General features: G+C 39.0%; 1 protein-coding gene, 1 long non-coding RNA gene and 2 other non-coding genes across 5 annotated transcripts in view; all 4 read left to right on the top strand.

Moving 5' to 3' along the window:
• The first annotated feature begins 33 nt into the window (after nucleotides 1–33).
• LOC113464810 (uncharacterized) overlaps nucleotides 34–19,961 on the top strand; it is a 133,747-nt gene continuing 113,819 nt past the window's right edge. For both annotated transcript variants that reach the window (XR_003389673.1, XR_003389672.1), the window contains exons 1-2: nucleotides 34–218; nucleotides 358–454. This is a non-coding gene — a long non-coding RNA (uncharacterized LOC113464810). The remainder of the gene's footprint in view (nucleotides 219–357; nucleotides 455–19,961) is intronic.
• Nucleotides 7,499–9,163, top strand: LOC108628937 (uncharacterized). The gene is made up of 3 exons (XM_018031171.2): nucleotides 7,499–7,635; nucleotides 8,491–8,805; nucleotides 8,870–9,163. Exons 1-3 carry the CDS (start codon nucleotides 7,602–7,604, stop codon nucleotides 8,899–8,901), a joined length of 381 nt encoding a protein of 126 aa, XP_017886660.1. The 5' UTR covers nucleotides 7,499–7,601; the 3' UTR covers nucleotides 8,902–9,163.
• On the top strand, nucleotides 9,543–9,704 carry LOC113464811 (U1 spliceosomal RNA). The gene has a single exon (XR_003389674.1). It is a non-coding gene; the product is annotated as a U1 spliceosomal RNA (small nuclear RNA).
• Nucleotides 10,532–10,693, top strand: LOC113464812 (U1 spliceosomal RNA). The gene has a single exon (XR_003389675.1). It is a non-coding gene; the product is annotated as a U1 spliceosomal RNA (small nuclear RNA).

Below are 19,961 nucleotides of genomic sequence, written 5' to 3'. Positions count from 1 at the left end.
GTTGCGAGTTACGAATGTTGCAAGTACAGTTTCAAGTAGCTTCTTTGATTAATTTTCAATTAGTGTTGTAAGAATGATGAAATTTTGTGTTGTGTAATTAGAGTTGTGTAAAATCAAGAGCCCAAGTATTTGATTAATACGGTGAAAGTGTTCCTGCATCGTCGATGGTAACACCAAAATAAGGAGCATGAAGAACAAGAAGAGCGTCGAAGAAACAGGTATTTAGACATTTCTTCCCTTAAAGCTTGCGATTAAGTATCGCGTACCCTTTTTTTTTAAAAGCATTGATACGTTAAGTGTATCGTTATCCAAAGGAAGGAAAAGTGAAAATATGTGGAAATGATCGTGTAATTTCAGGAAGGGCTTCTCAAACTTCTTTGAAAGATTTTTCAACATCTTTAAAGCGCAGAAGATACGAATGAGAAGTGTATCGTTAGAACGGCGTTTCATAGAGGTAAGCATTTTAAAAAAGAGACGTTAATGGTGATCGTAGATACTTAGGGTAAAAAAGTATTCGAGACACACGATCGCGGAAAAGTTTTCTAAATTCAACTGCGAAATTAGTGTCAAGCTAATTTCGCAAGGTACCCTGGGCACAGGCAGAGAAGCCAGTAAAAAGATTGGCCAAGGTGGATGCCCGTGGCTCGCGTGATACCTCATACCGACTTCGCGTGTCGAAGTCTGATTTGCTTTGTCGAGTCAAGTGTATACCGGTGGCTATATCGCGTATAAAACCGAATGAGATAGTGTATTTTCCTTTCCTTTATATCCTGTTACCTACTCCGACTTCGTTATGTTCGTCAACAATTAGATTCCCGATAAAACGTCTGTCAGTCTTGCGGTATTTTAAGCTCGATATTAAACCAATTCTCCCATTATGTAATTAGAGTCTTACTTGGGTTATTAAATGAGACGTATGAGGTCCTAATTTTGATACCACGATGGTATTACGAGATATCGTAAGATGAATATATCCCCGCAATGCCTTCTGAGGCTGAAGTTGATTATGCGGTAGACAGTGTTATAGGGATCCGTTATTGGTTTTTTAGTTGAATTATAAGGATCGAATACGTATTATTCTACTAATACAGGTATCGAGATTTTGGCACCGTAGTAGCAAACAATTAAATGTCTATATTGGTTCTCGGGAAAAGTAGATTTCCCTGCGTCGCGTCGTTACATCGCCGATCGTATTGTATGCCGGGTAGTTTGGTTGGTTCGCGCGGACCGTGCATGTTTACCAGATAAGTGGAAAGCCGGTGACAGGTCAAACTTTTGGTGGATTTACGGAATCTCGAATTCGTAGTGGCGTAAGCGGATCACCGGCTTCTCTAGTCAAACGAGTAAAGGTCAGGCTTGTCCGGTTTTCGGGACCGGGAGAGGGTAGGAAGTGTTGAATCCTCTGTATAGATCAAAGTAGGAGGACAGGGAGCGGATGGCCGGTAGGAGAAAGTGTGCGGGTTCACGAAGGGTTGAAAGAGGATAGAAGTAATCTCGCATTTGCCGCAGACTCGACTGATGAACCACCTGGTGGACGTACACCGGTCCTGAGAGCTGGAAAGCAAAGTTACAACAACGCGTCTCGTTTCATCTCTCTCACTCAGTACATTACATACCTCGTCCTCGTTTACGATGTTCCCTTCATACTTCCTAATGCTTTTAACCAACGAGCTGCAGTCAACGCGCTGTATTCTGAGCACTGAGTTACAGTTCATTTTTGAAAATTTCATTAACGCGACACGCGTGCGTAGCTGTTCCTCGACGTACGTTCCGTGTTTGCTGCAGTACGATCTTATTTATGAGTTTAATCAACATTTTAAATGTTATACTCTAGTGTACAGATTTTTTTATCCAAAGTTTCAAGTCGATCATAAATCGTTATAGTATTTGCATTTATATTTACTTCGAATCTAATGGGACTGAATCGAGTCGAGTACGCGGCAATGAACGAGAGGTGGAGAGCATGCGGAGAAGTTCGTCGACGCTAATTCCCCGATCAGGCGGGACTCGTGCGTTGAACGTAGTTTACCTAAAGGTTCGGTAAAATCAATACTTCGGTAAGTTTCTTGATACGAGAGGTCCGTCAACGCGATATTATCGTCCGTTTGAATACTAATTTCCACGGTATGCTAGTGCGCCAGACACAAAGGTGTGATTCTTTTTTACGACGTTATCGCGACGATACGATGTACTTTTTGCGTGTATCAGAGATTAATGAAAGCGTGAGGAGGAGAAGCATGACGAATTTTTGATTAATAGCGCATCAGATTCAAACACTCGACTAAATGTTCCAGTAAATGCGTACACGTCGTTTCGTGAACACGGAACAATGAACATCGTTCTTCCTGAAAGCTTAACAATAAACATAAATGAATTATGGTTTCTTTGGGTAACACGGTATCTACATACATCGGAGCTAGTATAGGGTGTATTCATATTTAGATAATATCTTAATAATTCAGCTGCGAAACGTACTTCACATATTTGCATTTTGGTGATATTACGTCGGGGGATGGTAATTATGCTTGCCATGTTCTACGAAGGGAAAGCATATTTTACGCCTACCTTACATTCCTGCGAACATGCTGAATAATTGTGAGAGCATACATATACAGCGTTTTCTACATATTTTGAAACTGAAAAAGGCATAACTAAAATATCAAGGTATTGAGATTCTCGTTCGTTTCGTGTCACACACAATATTTCTAAGATTTCAATATCATACAAGACGCTTCGTCGATACAATTTTTTTATTCTTATTAAAAGAACGTGTGACGTATTTTATAATTCTTTTTACAAAATTGCAGATACTTTCAATATATCATAAACGATTAGAATTGTTGATTTTCTGAAATAACGATATTGGACATTTCCTCAAGTAAATCGACTCTTCTACTTAGTACGTTCATTCGAGACGAACTCATCCATGAAAATAAAGATCGAGGGGACACGCGTACGGGCGGAATAGTTTCCAGATTTATGTAATCTTTTATACGACATAATGTGAAACACGTGCCGTAATCGTTTATTTGACACGATGCACGTGCTGACGCAACTGCTGCCGGATAAATTCTATTATCCGGAACTCCTTTCACGAATCGCTTCCGTTGATCGTGGACACGCGCTGTCGAATTGCTCACAAATCGGAACGATTGCACTATTAGTCTTTGGAAATAGAATCACGCGTCTAGTTATGCAAATGAACAATCGGTCAGTTCATATCTTCCCTCGAACGCGCACGAACACCAGTAAGCTACTTCGTCTAGTCTTGCAGATCAGTTCGATGTCCAAGGGACAAATAAGAAAATCTAATGAGGTCCTAGGAAACGAAATAATTGCAAACTGGATAGAACCGACCGACCGACGTCTCTCTCCTATCCCATTTCTCTTAACTCCTCTTAAAGAGATTTTCTTAACTTCTTTCTAAGCTTCGGCACACGCTCGCTGAAGAACCCACCCTACTTTCACTCTCTTCAATTGAGATTACACGAGCAGCCACTCGAGAGTGAATGGAGGGTGTCAACCATCCGCGCACGCACACGTACACGCGCGCAGACGTGTGCACCTAAGTACACACGCGTGTCCGTTGGTTCATTCATGTATTTCCTCTCGTGTGAACTCTTACTCTAACGTAATCATATGAGCACGTGCATCAGGGATGATGAGAGTACATACACATAGACGTATGTACATGTACGGCAACTATATCCTGGTACACGTGGAACGCCTGCATCGGCTAACTATTATTATTGACATGAGAATAGATCGGAGGTGAATAGATTGACAAATGGGGGTGAACGTTGGTAGTCACGTGTCTGGCAGTGACGCGTATGCTTTTATCGATTTATATACTTGATTGCATTCCATTCTTCGCATCTACTTTTTGACTCCGGTAATTGCTTCCTTTAGCAACGTTTTTAATCAAAAGCGGAGAAGACGTTCGTAAATTCCCACGAATTTACAGCTAAATTCAGGTCAGCTTTTGAAAACAAGTATAGAACCGTATGTCTTCTCGTAACAACGTTCGCTCTTTAAATCATTATTTTTTATTTATGAACTATTCATTCTGCGGAATTAGTAATATTTTAATGGACGTTCCACGCAGAACTTAGAAACGGTACTAATAGTGAGTGATCATGTCTATTACGGATATGTAAATACGCGAAACTGGTACATCTGCTTCGAGCAACTGAGTAAACCTATTCGTGCTTTATGCTTCGCCCACTAACAATAATGTTTGCTGAAACTTTGCATTCACGTAATAAACACCTGGTTTCAAACTACAAACGTGTATTTTTATGCAAAATTTACTGCTACGTTTAAGCTCTTACGGTGCATTTAATTCTGCAATACATATACATTATTAAAATTGTGTATATGCAATATAAAGTGGGATATTTACAAGTGGTACGATATCGTAAGAAAGCTTGGGTTCAGATAAAAACGATGATAATGATAAATTAATTTAGCAATTATGACTATGGACGTATGTGTGTACTTTTGTTTTGATCATCTTGTAAACTGTTTATTCAGTCATACAATTTTTGAACCTACCGCATGGAGCGATTGAAATTGTTTTGAACGTATACCAAATGGAGAGATGGCTAAATAAACCAAAAGGGGATTGAAAGTCAGAGAGTCGATTGAATGCGAAACCGAGTTAGAATAGTCTAGTGGCCATGTGTGTGGGTTATATACGTGAACTATGACTAAATTGTATTTTATCGATAGGAAACGGCTGTTCGTATCTACTAGAAGTTATTAAGGCAGAAAATGTTGTATACATATATAAAAAGCGCATATTTATTTAGAAAAGAATCCACTGCATATTCAATATCTTCTACAAATGTCATTTATCATGGATTCTGAATTACGTCTAATACGAGGAAATCATACGCAGCTCAATCTGTATTGGGTAACGTTAAATATAAAAATTCTTTCTATGTCGTGTATCTGGTCATAATTTAACGCGAGTTGATATACTCTACACTTTGCTTACAAAGAGTTATTTATTGATTACACTGTTTTTTCTTTAGCTTGTATCTTGTCTAGCTTACATTACCCAGATACCATAAAAGTTTATTGCTCAAACCTAATTTGTTTACATTTAATGTATTAATAACTCGATGTCAGCCTTGAAAGTCGTGTCATGTCGATATTATGAATCTTCGCTAGTGGAATAAAATGTCTCCGTAATTCATCTGATGAAAATCAGAGTAAATTGATTGAAGTAACGTTCGAATAAAGAAACTAATTAAGAAATGTTTAATTAAGGGATGAGCAGAATGAAACGTTAAACGAACGAAACCACAAATAGTTATCAGTGATATATGTAATATGAGGTAGCTGAACCTGACTAGCTGAGCATAAAAATTCAACCAGGCATCTCTTGAAACAAACTGCGAGCCCAATGCTGAAGTTGTAATCAAGTGTAGATGGTTCGTACTGATTGACAATTTTCCATGACCTCTTCACCCTCCAATACTCTTTTCTACTATTGCTACCCCTGTGCCCTCACACTATCCATCACTTCAATACCCACCCCCTTTTGAAATCACGTTTCGTTTCTGCTGCACATAAAGCCGCGTTCATACCGATAATTACGAGATATGTACGTGAAAACTGTTACGCGGATTACGGGTCAGCTAGCGTTTCATAAATTCGCTTGATTCCCTCTATTAATTGGATAGATGCTCGACGGTTGTACAGTAGTGAAAAAAGAAATTGCATGCATGCTGTAACATCGGCGAAAGTGCTTTTGGCAAATGAAAAGCCATTCGGAAACTGATGTTCGATTTTCCAAACAGAAATAATTATATTTTTTGATTGAACAAGTTCAGATAGTTTTCAGTGCAAACGATTTCAACAATTGTTTGTAGTATTTTGTTTTATACCGGCTTGTATTTTTTTTTTATTAATTTTGATTAGCGTGTACAAAATTGATCTCATACGAAAATGTAAACTGAGAGGGTCTGAAAGCGGCTTAATAGAGTCAAGTGGCGGATGCGAAAGAACGAATAAAAAGAAAAAGATGAGCCGCGCCGCGTCGTCGTCTCTTTCTCTTTCGTTCGTCTCTGTCTGAAAATTGGAATATTCGTCCCTCGATGGCAACCTCGCTTTCCGTTTAGAGATTGGTGGTACAATCGAACGATCCATACTCTCGAGAGAAGATTAAATATGACGAAATTAATTAACGGTGACGTGTACTTTTGTACGATGTATCGAAATCGAGTACGAAGTAGTCCCTTTTCTCGTTATAAAAATAAATTGACTTTAAAGATCGTGAACCGCAGTCTGGATTTATTTCTCGTTCGACTTTCACATGTCGATTCTTCTTCGATTATAAGTATCGTTTTTAATTAAATTAATCGTATTCATTCTTTTTTTATTCTCGTTTCGTATTTCCCGTTGACGAGATCCAGAATCGAAGGGTCTAAATATAACGTGTTTTCACAGCGGCTCTTCGAGGTTCACCTCCCTAGACACGGTGAGCGCTTGAGTAACAACAGCATCGAACAATAGCCGGGCAGATTAAGATGTAAATTAGTTCATAAGTCACAACATTATGCAATTGTCAGCTGCGACGAAATAACCCATTGTTATGCCAATAAACTTCAAAGATTCGGTACGTTCGGGTCACGAGATGAAAGATGAAACGGCTTTCAAGTTTTATCGATCACCGTTGTGTACGGTCTGTTTTACGATAGTGTCTTAATTCCCGGCAATAATCGTGGGGCTTACGCGGTGTTATTGAATTACCAACTCATGAAGCAACCTTATTACGGTCATAAGCTTAATCAGCTTTACACGGAAGAAATCGTTTTATGTAGTTCGAAATTACTAAATGTTCTTGCTCGTGGCTAGTTGTCGAGAGTTTTCAAATTCAGTAAAAAATTGTTTTAACATAAATAAACGCGATATCGACAATTTCCTGGGAGGAGAAAACTGGATGCTTTCATTGTATTCCTTTTTTCTCTGGCCAAAGTAGAAACGCGCCAGAAGCTAATTGTTATTGCCTCTATTTCGTTGAAGCTACGACTCTATCATCTTAAGTGTTGCTACCCACAAACAGTTAACATAAAAACGATAACACCGTGGAATTATAGAGCATACGTATAAAAATTGAATATTCTGCAATCTTTTAGTACCGACTGTACACGTATGTACTGTATTACTTTAGCAGTTATGTGTGTAACGTCGTAACACAGATTTATACGTATCAAATTTTTTATTAGTCTTGCATCAAAGGTCACTGTGTCAATATCTCACCAGCAACGTATCACTGTCTGCACTTCTTAATGCAACTATTACTTAAAATTTAATATCGGAATCTTCAATCAAATTCCATTCGATGCATTCTTTCCTTCTGCTAATAATTAATATCATAGTAATCGTAATTAGAGCAGTCTTGTCGGAAATAATGAAATCGCAAATTTATGACACGGCACTGGAATACTCCAGATAAAGACGACATTGTATAATCATGAAATGGTTTCAGTTTGAACTAGCAGCATCTAACAATAAGAGGAAGCTCGTTTATTGATCGATTTCGAGACTTCATTTGCTTCCCAGTTCTTGTTTTCCGTTTTTGGTCTCGTGCCATGCAGCCGTCGTGTACCAAAGCGATACTATCGTGTAGGTTTGTGTATTAATAAGCACATAGATTTCATACTTCCGAAACCATTATCATTATCATAAAATAACGAGCATGTTCAATTATATTTGTATTGAAACTGTCAATGATTTAGTTAATATAATCAGCAGATTAAAATGTGCATAGTAATTCATTCGCAATGTAACTTTCGCGTATACAAATACATTATCATTAAGGATGTTCAGGCTATACAACCCCTGGCAAAAGTGATGGAAATATAAAATTTGGCAATTTCTATGCTTTTAGAATGCAATCATTTACCTTTAATGGTGAATATATGAATCATAACAGTAAAGTTAACTATTAGAATGGTTTTTGATATTCGTAAAGAAGCTTTGACTATAATTTTAGGTTCGTTTTACTACAATCTTTATCAACTGTTACATGTGACTGTACTCGATTTCAACTTGAATTAAGTGTTAAAAAAATTGAATTATTATACGAAAATACAAATATCAGTATTTTAATAAAAATCTCTTTTTCCATTTAGTAAACACTCAGTATTTTCGATGCATTATGTTCCTTATATAATTATTCATCAGCATAAAAAGTTTCAGAAGCTTGACACTATTTTTTCTACATTTTTTTAATCAATGAACCTGACAATGTATTTTGCTAATCTCCATAAGAACACATGTTAATTTTAAAGTACTATAACATTAAAACAAGCTCGTGAATCTTCATAAAAATTTATACATGATTTTACTATGAAATAATCTACTTATTTTCAAAATTTCAAGCTTATGTCATCGTTTTGACTTATAGCCCAAATATCCTTAAACAAACTCATCGCGTGTGTCAAAGTACGGCATCATGATTTATAAAAGAATGTTTAGTACTCGTAGTCGCAACGTGCACTTGCGCACCTTCTAAGGACGATCCTCCTTGTGATTGCGATTATTGCAATGACAAAACACAGGATGATGATACGATAAAGGATGAGGAAAATTCGACGTTAAAATCGCAATTGTATAAAGAGGACAGAGATGGTGACGGTGATCGTACGATCTGCGCTCGTGATCGCGATTTCGATGATCGAACATTCCCAAGCGTGTGTCATATGTTCTGTTACAATCGTTGTCTGATAATGCGACATTCCACTGTCACAGAGAACGACGAAAAGAAATATGTCGCGATCGCTTATAGAACTAGTAAGTAACGACGACCGGTCCTTCACTTCGTGCTCTGATCAAAATACCTTTCATTGATCCTCAGATTTCTATAAACTGCGAGATGGCGAATGTTAAGGAAAGGAAATCTCTGCTGTAACGTGGTCCCATTCTGCCGTGTGTATTGGGAAAAATTTCTACGAGGTTAGTAAATGTTCAAATTAATTGATCCAACGTTTACGGCGTTCAGCGCTTTTCCATTAAATGATGGTAATTATACATATAGAAGTGAACTGTCCATTCAATACTTTTATGTCAATTAAATTGTGTACAATATGAATTAAAAGTCGGCTTCTGTTCAAATCTCTTTCTAAATTACATTAAAAAGAAGTGGACTTCACTTTTTTTCTACATGATTCCGACCAAATGCATTTTTTCCAAAATTCTTTTTACGCGTCATCTATGATCCTTCTAACTTCCCGGAGTAACTTGGTCCGCTTTTAAAAAAGTTACTCAGTTCCAAAGGCTGTTTCAGCAGCTTTATTATCACTCTGCGCGTATACATCATACTGTACGGAAATATGTATATACGAGTACACATTCAGTGCTATCAAGTGCTATTCAAGGACAGAAGAGATGTTAAATCCTTAGGGTAGGGTCGCACAGGGTTATCGTTTAGTTCTGAAATTCGTCACTGGGTTGCGCATTGGACGAACTCTTTCTCGCTTCTCAAATCAAGGTCTAACTATGGTAAATAGCCTGAAGAGCAGCAGGAAATCATACTTACCTGGCGTAGAGGTTACCGTGATCAAGAAGGCGGTTCCTCCAGGGCGAGGCTTTTCCATTGCACTAAGGTTGAGCTGACCTCTGCGAATGCCCCTAATGTGGGCATCTCGGACGTACAATTTTTGGTAGTCGGGACTGCGTTCGCGCTATCCCGGATAATTAATATCTAATAATAATTATTAACAATAGTCTCATAATTTTTACGTCTAAATAAAAGGACGTATATCTTATTATTAGTCTGAGACTCGGTGATTGGCTTTTTATATTTTTAACAATAAGAAGAGTAATGCTATAAAGATATGTAACATGCGTGTAGCAATGTCAAATTGATATTGAAACACGATATTAACAAGTGTAATCGTTTTCAACTCTCTATATTCCTCTCTTTCATTGAGGTTCAATTGCTACCTCGTGCAGGCTACCTACTTATCAGTACAATAATGTTCTGTAATTGCTACGCTCTGGTATACAATATACAAAGCCATTAAATATCTTTGTATCTTGCTTTCGCGTATACTATCTAAGCACGTAGGCACATATGCCTAATAATAATTTCACATTCAAATGAACGTGTTGAATGTTAATTCATGTACTTACTCGTGCCGGTATGGTGATAATAGTCATCTAAATTATATACACTTGGCTACAGATATCAAGAAATTCATACCCGTAGCTTGTTACGTACATTATACGAAGAAGATGAATAATATTCGTGTTAACAGTTGCTTCAAAATATTATCTGTAGACCTTAAGAGTATTTCTTTTTCAATAATATCGATGGATGATGTAACATAATTTCCTTACATTTAAATGCATAGAATTAGCAATTAAATTACGTTAATCATTTTTTAAATTTGAACTTGAAATAGATGGTAGTACGTAGTTCTGGCAGACACCGCTATGCTGTGCCGGCTGTGCACGATTTCTCGCAGTTAAGTTTGTCCCCTACAGGCATAAGTGAGCTGGGAAGGTCGATGAAAGCATACTTACCTGGCGTAGAGGTTACCGTGATCACGAAGGCGGTTCCTCCAGGGTGAGGCTCTTCCATTGCACTAAGGTTGAGCTGACCTCTGCGAATGCCCCTAATGTGGATATCTCGGACGTACAATTTTTGGTAGTCGGGACTGCGTTCGCGCTATCCCGGATAAATAATGTTAAAAAATAATTTGTTTTTATTCATAGACATATTCTCTTCGTTTTAGGGAAGGAATAGTACAATATTCAGTATAAACTCTTTAATCGTTAAAATACAATTCCTCTAAAATTCCATTCTTGGGAAATTTAGTGTCACTTCTTTGATTATGTTGTCCTTAGCTAACCATCTAGTTTCTTAATCGTTTGTACATGATCGATGTAATAAGGAGTGCGCTTATAAAAAGTATTTAGAGTCTTTATTAAACGGATAATTAGATAAGGTAGACGAAAGACGGTAGAGAGAGGGATAGGGTGTTGAGAGTGGAAGGTCGCAGTGTATAAAAGCACAGGTGACAGTCTCCAGTTAAATGATACAGGAAGCACATGGCCTGCTTAAGCATCCGTGCGAGGGCCTGTCTGACGTTTCCGTATATCGGCCGCTTGAAACGTGTTGGAAGTTAGCGGACCAGCTGGTCTGGCTTAGTGGTAGTGGTCGGTGCAAGTAAGCATGGGGTCGGATGGCGGCGTCGAGGAAGGAATTAAACAGACGCGGAGTCCTCGCAAATTGAGTTGAACGGGCTCGGAATTTAAACATTCAAATTAACCTGTTTAGCAAGTCAAAGGGGCTAATGTGCGCCCGTTGATTTCGCACCCTCCTTCGAGATCCTAATATTCAATCGATATTGCTACATCTCCCTTAAGATCTTTTATTTCTTTGTCTGACCTCGTGGAATTTAGTTGTCTACGTTTCTTCTTCGAAATTGTATAGAGAAACAGTTTGCATTAATCGAAACTTGACTTCTATCTAAATTCAATTTGTACGCTCCGTTCTATCGTTGAAAAATTCTAATTATTTCGTAATACTTTCGTACAGCTCCTTCACGTGTCTCGTACACAAAAATAATTACTCCAGTCGGAGACTCGTGCTCGCTTCCGCGGTCAATTTCAAGGAAAAGAGCTATCAGTCAATTAATCTCGGCGATGAAAAATAAAACCGGGCTCGAGAGGAATAGCTTTGATAGCACGTGGCAAAATGCAAGGCTATTAAACTTTTAGTATTTCTAGAATTCAGCGGGGGTAGTAGTATACGTTCCGTTGTACGGGCGGAGCATCTCGATGCGATACGCTGCGAGCCGTTCGGAAAGGAACACCGCTATTAGTGGAATAAAGCATTTCCTTTAAAAGTTTCTTTCTATAAAATCATAATAGCGCGCTAGGAAAAGTTCGCCGGATTGAACGGATATCTATCGAGTTATTTTGTTGAAATTCCATTGGAAACTATCGTAACGTAAACGACAAAACGGTCCGATCTGTGAATCGTAGATGTTCGCAACTTTAAAAAAAATCATTGTTTCCCTCGGCAATAATTATTTCGACTAATTCCGATTCGCTAATCGAACACAGTATGCTGTTATCACGTTATTCATTTGTAACACGATATAATTAGTGATATTAAATAGAAACCAGTTGAGCACGAAGGGGTAATTGAGTGGCTTAATCAAAATGCGTTTGCATCTAATGATACTTCCAGCGAATTAACATCGCATTACACGTTTTATGTATCGTCTGCTCATGAATTCGCGAACGTGGCTATATTATATAGGCATCGTCGCACATTGTACTTATAAATATATAAATAGCATCAAAGGCTATGTCACCGATCGCTTCATACGGGGGGGCCAATAGAGCTACAGAACAGGATCCAATAAAATCCGTACTTCTGAATCGCACGGATGTCTGCTCTGGCTGGCTTCGAGTAGTAGTTACAAAATTTCCATAGTTGATCGGTGCCTTTGAGAAATCAAGAAACAGAGATAGTTTCGCCGAGGCAAGTTCGATGGAACGGAACAGGAAATCCTGGGACGTGTATCGCGGAACATACAAGCGCTCCTTACGTATTTACGTACGCGCCTTGTACACTTCCTAGTCTTTCATACAGGAGTATAAACAGCTTCGTGTTTGGACGTTCCGATAGCTTACGTCGCGTCGTTTATTTAACCTCTCGTATAATACAATTCTTATCATATGCACGATCGACGTAATCGCGGGAATACTTGATGTCGTAGTTGATGAAAAATGATTTAAACATGGTAAAATAGTTGAGAACAAGTGAGGACATAGCATGTTTTTGTTGTATCATAGATTTCGATGACGATATTATGCGCTGAAAATGTTGTTTCAGTTTCGTTAATTATTTGAATCGAGATTCGTTCGAACAACAGTCGAACAACTGTAACACCGTATATATACTGTTGAATAACCGCGTTTCAATCAAATCAAAACGATTGTCCGCGATCGCTGTACCCCTTTCTGCAGAGGCATTGTACAAGCGCGTGCAACTAATCAGAACTCGTTGGAATATTTTCGCGCACGATACACCGGGGCGCGATTATACGCTGTACACCGGTGTTCGCGTATAAATATAGGAAGAGAAAACAGTGACCCGTTTTCGGTCTATCGAGGCTGAAGTAGGTAGTAATACCTGCGCAGGTAACTACGGTTGCCCGAAAGAGCATTGGAAGAACAGTAAAAGGTGCCGTTTCCACTCGTGTCGGAGTTAGGAAATTGTAATTCCGTAGCTTTCAACCGGTCGTTGCGCGGCGATCGTTATCGATTCGATTATTCGTCGGCCGTTTTCACCGCGCCGAAGCCGATGGTGCAACACTCGAAACGAAACAAGCTAGGTAGGTGGTTCTTGGTCGGTTCGTTGCCATCCTCGTAGACGGGGTGACATCTTCGCGGATCGTGTTCTTCGGTATTCCAGCAAACATCTTCGACCGTTTCATTTCTTCTTTCGAACTTTATTTTGAAAAAAAGCAAATGTCCACGATCCGGTGCGAAATGAAAGAATTTGAAAATTGCGAACGATCCTTTGTGTATCAAAGAAGAACACAATCAGGTTTCGTACGACAGAGTGGTGAACCGTCGTGCTGCTAGTTTTGTTAAATGGACGTTATCTCTGTCACGATAAAACGAGATATAGTACTGATGAAAACGGATAAAACAAAATCTTGGAAATGTATAGGGAAACGGGGATTCGTGGCTTTCGAGTTACATAGCAGGGTTATAGAGGGTCGAAGGGGTGAGCTGTCATTTGTCTGGCTTGTTCACTAACTAACAGCGGATAGAAATTCCCCGGAATCGTTTCTGACTGATGCCGAATGATCACTCAGCCGTTTTTCCCCCTCATTGTTCCGATAACACTTCCCTGTCGTTGGCTTACTCTCTCTTTCATTTACAAGAGTATTGCCAGCAACGAATAAGCGGAACCCATCGTCTCGTCATGCCTCCCTCGTGTTCTCCGGCGAGTTGCGAATTCATTTCTGAACGTAAACCGTTCGTTTGCTTTTACGATTCTAAATTATTTGCTAGAGAGGCGATTTCGACGTGTGACCAACCGTTAGTAAAAGCTGAGAAATATGCTTATTAGGCAATAACCGCGGCGGTGTGTAGAGCCATCAGAAATGTTAATGGGTTCGACATTACTCTATTTTATTCAGCCGAGACCTTTCCTCGGATCGCGTCGCGTCGTCGCGTGGTTATGCAATCAGAGGCAATAAAGACGCAACGATCTGAAGGAATCATGATTGCCAATTGCCATGGTAAGCTCCAAGGGTACTACGTTAATGTTCGTTTTCCATGAACCAAATAACTCCGGTCTTGGAAAGGGGACTGATTGACATAGCGGCTCGTATCACGAGAGAGTTACACCGACAAACCGTAGAAAGTACCGGCTCGGCGCGGCTGACGAAAGTATCCTAGCGAAACCCTCGCTATTGCGTGCATTTGCGCGGACTTCTAGCTTCGGTAACTTCCGTTGTGCTACCTGGGGCCGATCGTAATTATAGAAAGAACTGTTCGAAGTAACGACGGAATATCAGATCGCGTTTACAAAATTATGTTTAATGACACCACGCGGCACCGCTCCGATCTGTTGACACTGTCCGGGAGAAATTGATATTCCGTAGACTTAATTGCAGCGATTGAAAACTTCTCAGGGAGAAAAGTTATCTCTAATAACGTTATCGTGGATTCAATCAACGGTTATATATTCCATCCTTTGTAGCATCGATTGAAGTTAAGTGTTCTATGTATTGCCAAGGAGTAGAGCGTGGCTGTTACGAAGCGTTGAAATACGTTCAATAGCAAGGTCGATGTTCATAATAACACGCGAAGAGGTAGAGGTGATCGTTGACATAATTCCGTGATACGAAATTTGAAAAATCGTCCTTAAGTAATATAATTTTTTGTGTTACATGCATTAGAATTGTTATTTCTATTTTTAGAAGTTTGTACTCTTTTTAAAACATACGAGGGTAATTGTATAGTCGAGGTGTCAGATTCATGGGTTCGGTCTCTGGCTTCCGTATAGTGGCTCAGGGTGGCACGCAATAAACTCTGAACGATCTGTATCGTGTGGCACCCTCGTTCGGATCTTTTATCAGAAACTCTGATCAGTTCTAATCGACTAATATTTTCGTGACACTCCAATTTTCCGCGATAAACCCACGCCGAGATTTCCGAGCCAAAGATGCGCGTTATACGTATATGGATTCTTGTGAAAATTTAGATCGTCGACAAGTTGGCCATATCTTCTTTACGCAGATAAAAATCGTAACAGTAGTTCGTAAATAAGTCTAAAAATTCATGTAATTAAAAATATTTGCCACGTATACTCTGATTTTTATCCGTGGTACGCAGAACTGTTAATCCAATCACATCATTGAAAATGAACGGTTTCGTTTATTGTTGCCAGTGAATATTTGCGGTAATAAAGTGGAATAATTGCGATTGCATGTCAAGCGAAAATCTTCTTCGCCACCGTTCAAGTTAAATTCTCACCTAACTCGGTTGAAGCTAATCACCGGTAAACCGGGAACGTGCGTGGTTAACCACAATTGCATGCGACGTGTGACAATTGACAACAATCTCTTCATTGATATGCGTTAGCATATTCAAGGGAAACGGATTACCGGAATTCGAAACAACCGACCGGACACCCTTTATTTAATTTATCAAATTGCTCGACTTGCACATACCTCGTTTTTATGAAATCGATAAAACCCATATCGCCGAACTTTAGTAATTCAAACTTAATTAACGACTGAACGATTACATTGAATTAAATAATAGAGATTCCAAACTATAAGTCGCGTGTATGTTTTATTAGATTGAAGCATATGAAACATTGATCTCTATTTTAAAGTTTTTCAGTCAAAAATCATACACGATGTCCTTTCTCACTGTCTACTATTATGAATCAAATTAAACACGAGATATTAGGAGATGTTAGAATGTAAGTAATGACTAATGCTTGAACTTTTGAGATACGATTAGTATAAAAATCAATGAAGACAAATTGGATAGCAGTCAAATAAATTACCTTAAATAATGTAGTCTAGAATCGCACGAGCGTCAATTTATTGGACGTTTGCACGTGTGTACTCATGTTCTTTTTAGTACATTGGGAGAAAGCAGAAAGACGTAACAACAACGACTGTCAAATTGATGCTCGCGTGACCCTAAAGCATAATAAATCTATACACGTGGCATTCAAAGATATTCGGAAGCACAAGCCACATAATCAAATGTATGAAAGTACATCTGCAGTGTTTTAAGCTAGGACCATTTCATATTCGCCAATTTTATAATTGTTTGGAACAAGGAGTATGTATAATTTCAATACTTCTGTAATCTCTGTTCAACAGAGTATGGAAAGACATTTAAAAATATGTTGAGCTCAGCCAAAATTAGAGAACTGCGTACATGTTTGAATACGCCCGAGAATTGTCATCTGAGCACGTTGACGTAGGGGAATAATTTTGTTTGCGTCGGGCGGGCGTTACACCGGATATAGATACGAACGCTATTAGAGGAAGCAACCCCTCGTCAGTGTCAACACGGTGTCACGGGATTAGGATATATTTGAACGCGTACGGTTATGCGAGGCTTCTTCGTTCATAATCCAAATATCAAGTAAATATAACGAGGCCCCATACGAGAAAACGTCGAAGCGAATCACGAGCTGCGTGGTCGGGCAAAGCCGTGCGCACGTGGCCAGAACTCCCTTTGATCACTGCGCTGCGCCGTGCTGCGAACGTTAAAGGGAGATGCATCGTTGTTAACCGGGATTAGCAGTACATACCTACTTTCCGTCACAATTATTTCAAGGGCCGCGTTCTGCGATTCGCAACACGGTACGTTAATAGGCTATATATATAGGCATACTTTCAGTTTCAAATTCGTTCGTATTTTCGTTATTGATTTTCGATCAGACATCGCTCGTTGCTCGTGAAAGCCATGCTGTTTTTTTGTTTACTAATTAATTAATATCATTTTCCGTGTTCGAACGAGTCAGCTCTTGTTGGTCACACTGTACTCAGCAAAGATTGTCAAATGAAAATGTTCCATTATCAAATGAAACTGATATCACAAATGTCGTTTCATTAATCAAAATACGGATGCCAGCTAAACGTATACGTTCTCGTGTATCAAAGAATGATCTGAAAGTAAATATCGGTATGCGTGGTTAGTTACAGCAATGCCGTGAACGGGCTCATTGCCAGAATTTTCTCTATCGGTGCATGAGGTATGTCAAAGAGGTATAAAACTTTAAGTAATGAGGTCAAGCGACCCGTACTTTCTATTTAATTAATCCATGCATGTAGGATCGATGTTTAATACGCTAAACGGAAAATGGTTGTCTTATTTAAGCGACTGATTTGAATTGATTTTATTTTTAAAACGTACACTTCGACGCTTTAGAATTCGTTAATTCATTTCCGTCACATCGTTAATTAAATATTTCTGACAATGAGTTACCTATTTCTCTGAATTGACTGACGTTCGTTATCGAATCAATTAATATAACTTACACATGATATTAAAATATTAAATGAAACACATGTAAAACTATTATAGGACGAAGATGTACACGTGACATCATGATATATTAAACAAAATAATTTCGGAAAACAATTTACTGATAATAGCGCGGGATTTTAATCGCCATGAATTTCACGAATTATTGTAACGTCCACAAATTAGTTTAAATGTAATCATGCATTCGCGCTGTCCATGTTTTACAGTTCCCGACGCTACGGATCAACAATTTAGCAATATTGTTAAACTAGTTCTACGCGAATTTATCATTTTCAACGAGCTGTTATAAATCGTGAACCCTTAATAACCGTGCGCTAAATTATGGAACATAATTTCGATCGTCGTTACAGTATATTTTCCCATTAAATATTTCGTTGCGATACGTTTTTGGCGTAAAATATGAACTCTTATAAAATTAAATTGTCTTCGCTCAACGATTGATGTAATATATTCATTTTACACTACGTGAATACTCAGAGTCTCATTTAGGAATTTGACTACGTACTTATTCTTGTGTCAAAAGCTGAGCTCTGCTCGTCACGTATAGACAGTCCTAATTGCGCGCATGATTGAGCCCAGCTCACTCAAATATTCTAAGGCATAGGCTTCCTGTAACGTCCATTATTATCCCCAACTGTCAATTAGATCTCGTATCTCAGTAAAAGTTTCACCATAAATAGCTGGGACTAGTCCTTTGAAAATTAGATCAATGTATTAGAAATTCTTTGATTGGCAGTAATTTAGAATGTTCGGGAACATTTTTTATCCCACGCATCCATTAAGAGACTTGATTAATATAATTATTACGAATTTAATCATTTATCATATTGATTTTTCATTGGTACGTTAATCTGGATATAATTTAGATTGGCAACTGCTATGAAAATTTAAAAAGATCCACAGTAAGAATAGAATTAAAATTGTTGGTGACCGGGTGTATACGTAGACGATTGATAACAGTCTCTTTGGCCACATTGTCGGGTCTAGAGTAGGGTAAAGCACGCGGCAAGCGGGGATGAACCGGGCATCTCGGGGCGAAACAGAGAGAGAGCGGGGTGGGTGGTAGAGCACCCTTGCTCAACTCGCGCCGAGGGTGGGGGATCCTCGTGCCGCTGTCGGATATACAGAGGATCCCACGGACTTGGAACTTCAGTCTGGACGCGACAAGCGTTACGGTCGTTGCGCGTGTTCCGCGCGAGGGGGTGAGTCATGTGTGAGAAACGTGGTATGTGCGCGAGTAAACAGGTGCCTCTTCTGGTAGTGACTACTCTGTTGGTTGGCGTGCGCCCTGAGTCAGTCGGTGAGTAAACGAAAACCATATTTTTACGGTTCCTTCATTTTCGCGTTAACCCCGCGATGCACGCGCGTTCGACCCTTCTTCGTCGTTCGCTCTCGGCGTCAGTCAGTGTCAACGAAAAAGCTCGGTATCCTTATTTTACACGACGGACCGTCTCGTTGATCCTTATAAGAAACGATTAGAAATCGAAAGACGTGTGCAAACTCGTCAGTAGTTTGCTTTGAGAGAGGGTTCATTCTCGATGCTTTAGAAATATTTTACGGGACGTTATTGCTCACAGGGTGGCTCATTATTTTTCATCATCGTCTTTATATGTATCTTTGAATATCGATGTAAACTCTCGGATAATCAAAATTATTTCTAAATTACATATATGAAAGTCCTTCGGTGATTTAAATGCTTCGTATAAGTTTATGTTCTGACATTAATTTTACTTCGAGCCTTTTTATCCGAGAGCCCAATATATTCATGACGATATGTCGTCTAGACTAATACATACATACGTACTGGGTCTCATGGGTTTTTAATCTTTGTTTTATAAATTGATATTGCACATAGTTTTTCCGAGACTTAGAGCTGAACAAACATTATCTCGGAATCTGAACGAGGAATAAAAATTGCTCGACAAATAACTGGGATAAGAGCGAGGCAAAAAACGTTCCGTAAATTCGTTCCCTCGTGTCTCTTTCCGAATGTTAAAATTATACTCCAATTTTTTCGGCGAATAGAAACAGTGGGAGCTCGGGTGGGAAAGGGGGAGGGGGAGGGGCAGGGGCGAGAGTCCGCTTCAATCTTGCTGTCGCGTATTTCTCAATTATCTACAAAATTGAATCTTAATCTGTTCGAGCAATTGCAGTTCGCAAGCTTGCTTCCTTTCGCGAGATCGCGATAACATTTTTCGGTGCGAATCAAAATTCAGCTGACCCGACATTTCAGCCGCGATATACGATTGTCTATATTTTCACGAAATACTCTCTTCGTCATTCGGATCGACTGTGCCAAAATATTCGACGCATTGAGAATATTGTTATTTTCCTTCGCACAAAGAGTATTTGCATTCCTCGAAATTATTTCAACACGTATCTACTGCGAAATTAAT

The sequence above is a fragment of the Ceratina calcarata genome, unplaced genomic scaffold (genome assembly GCF_001652005.2).
Source record: "Ceratina calcarata isolate Rehan_Ccalc_2016 unplaced genomic scaffold, ASM165200v1 scaffold551.2, whole genome shotgun sequence".
In the NCBI taxonomy this organism is placed as follows: Eukaryota; Metazoa; Arthropoda; class Insecta; order Hymenoptera; family Apidae; genus Ceratina; species Ceratina calcarata.
The sequence above is the reverse complement of the archived record's forward strand: the minus strand, read 5'-3'. Positions and strand labels throughout refer to the sequence as shown.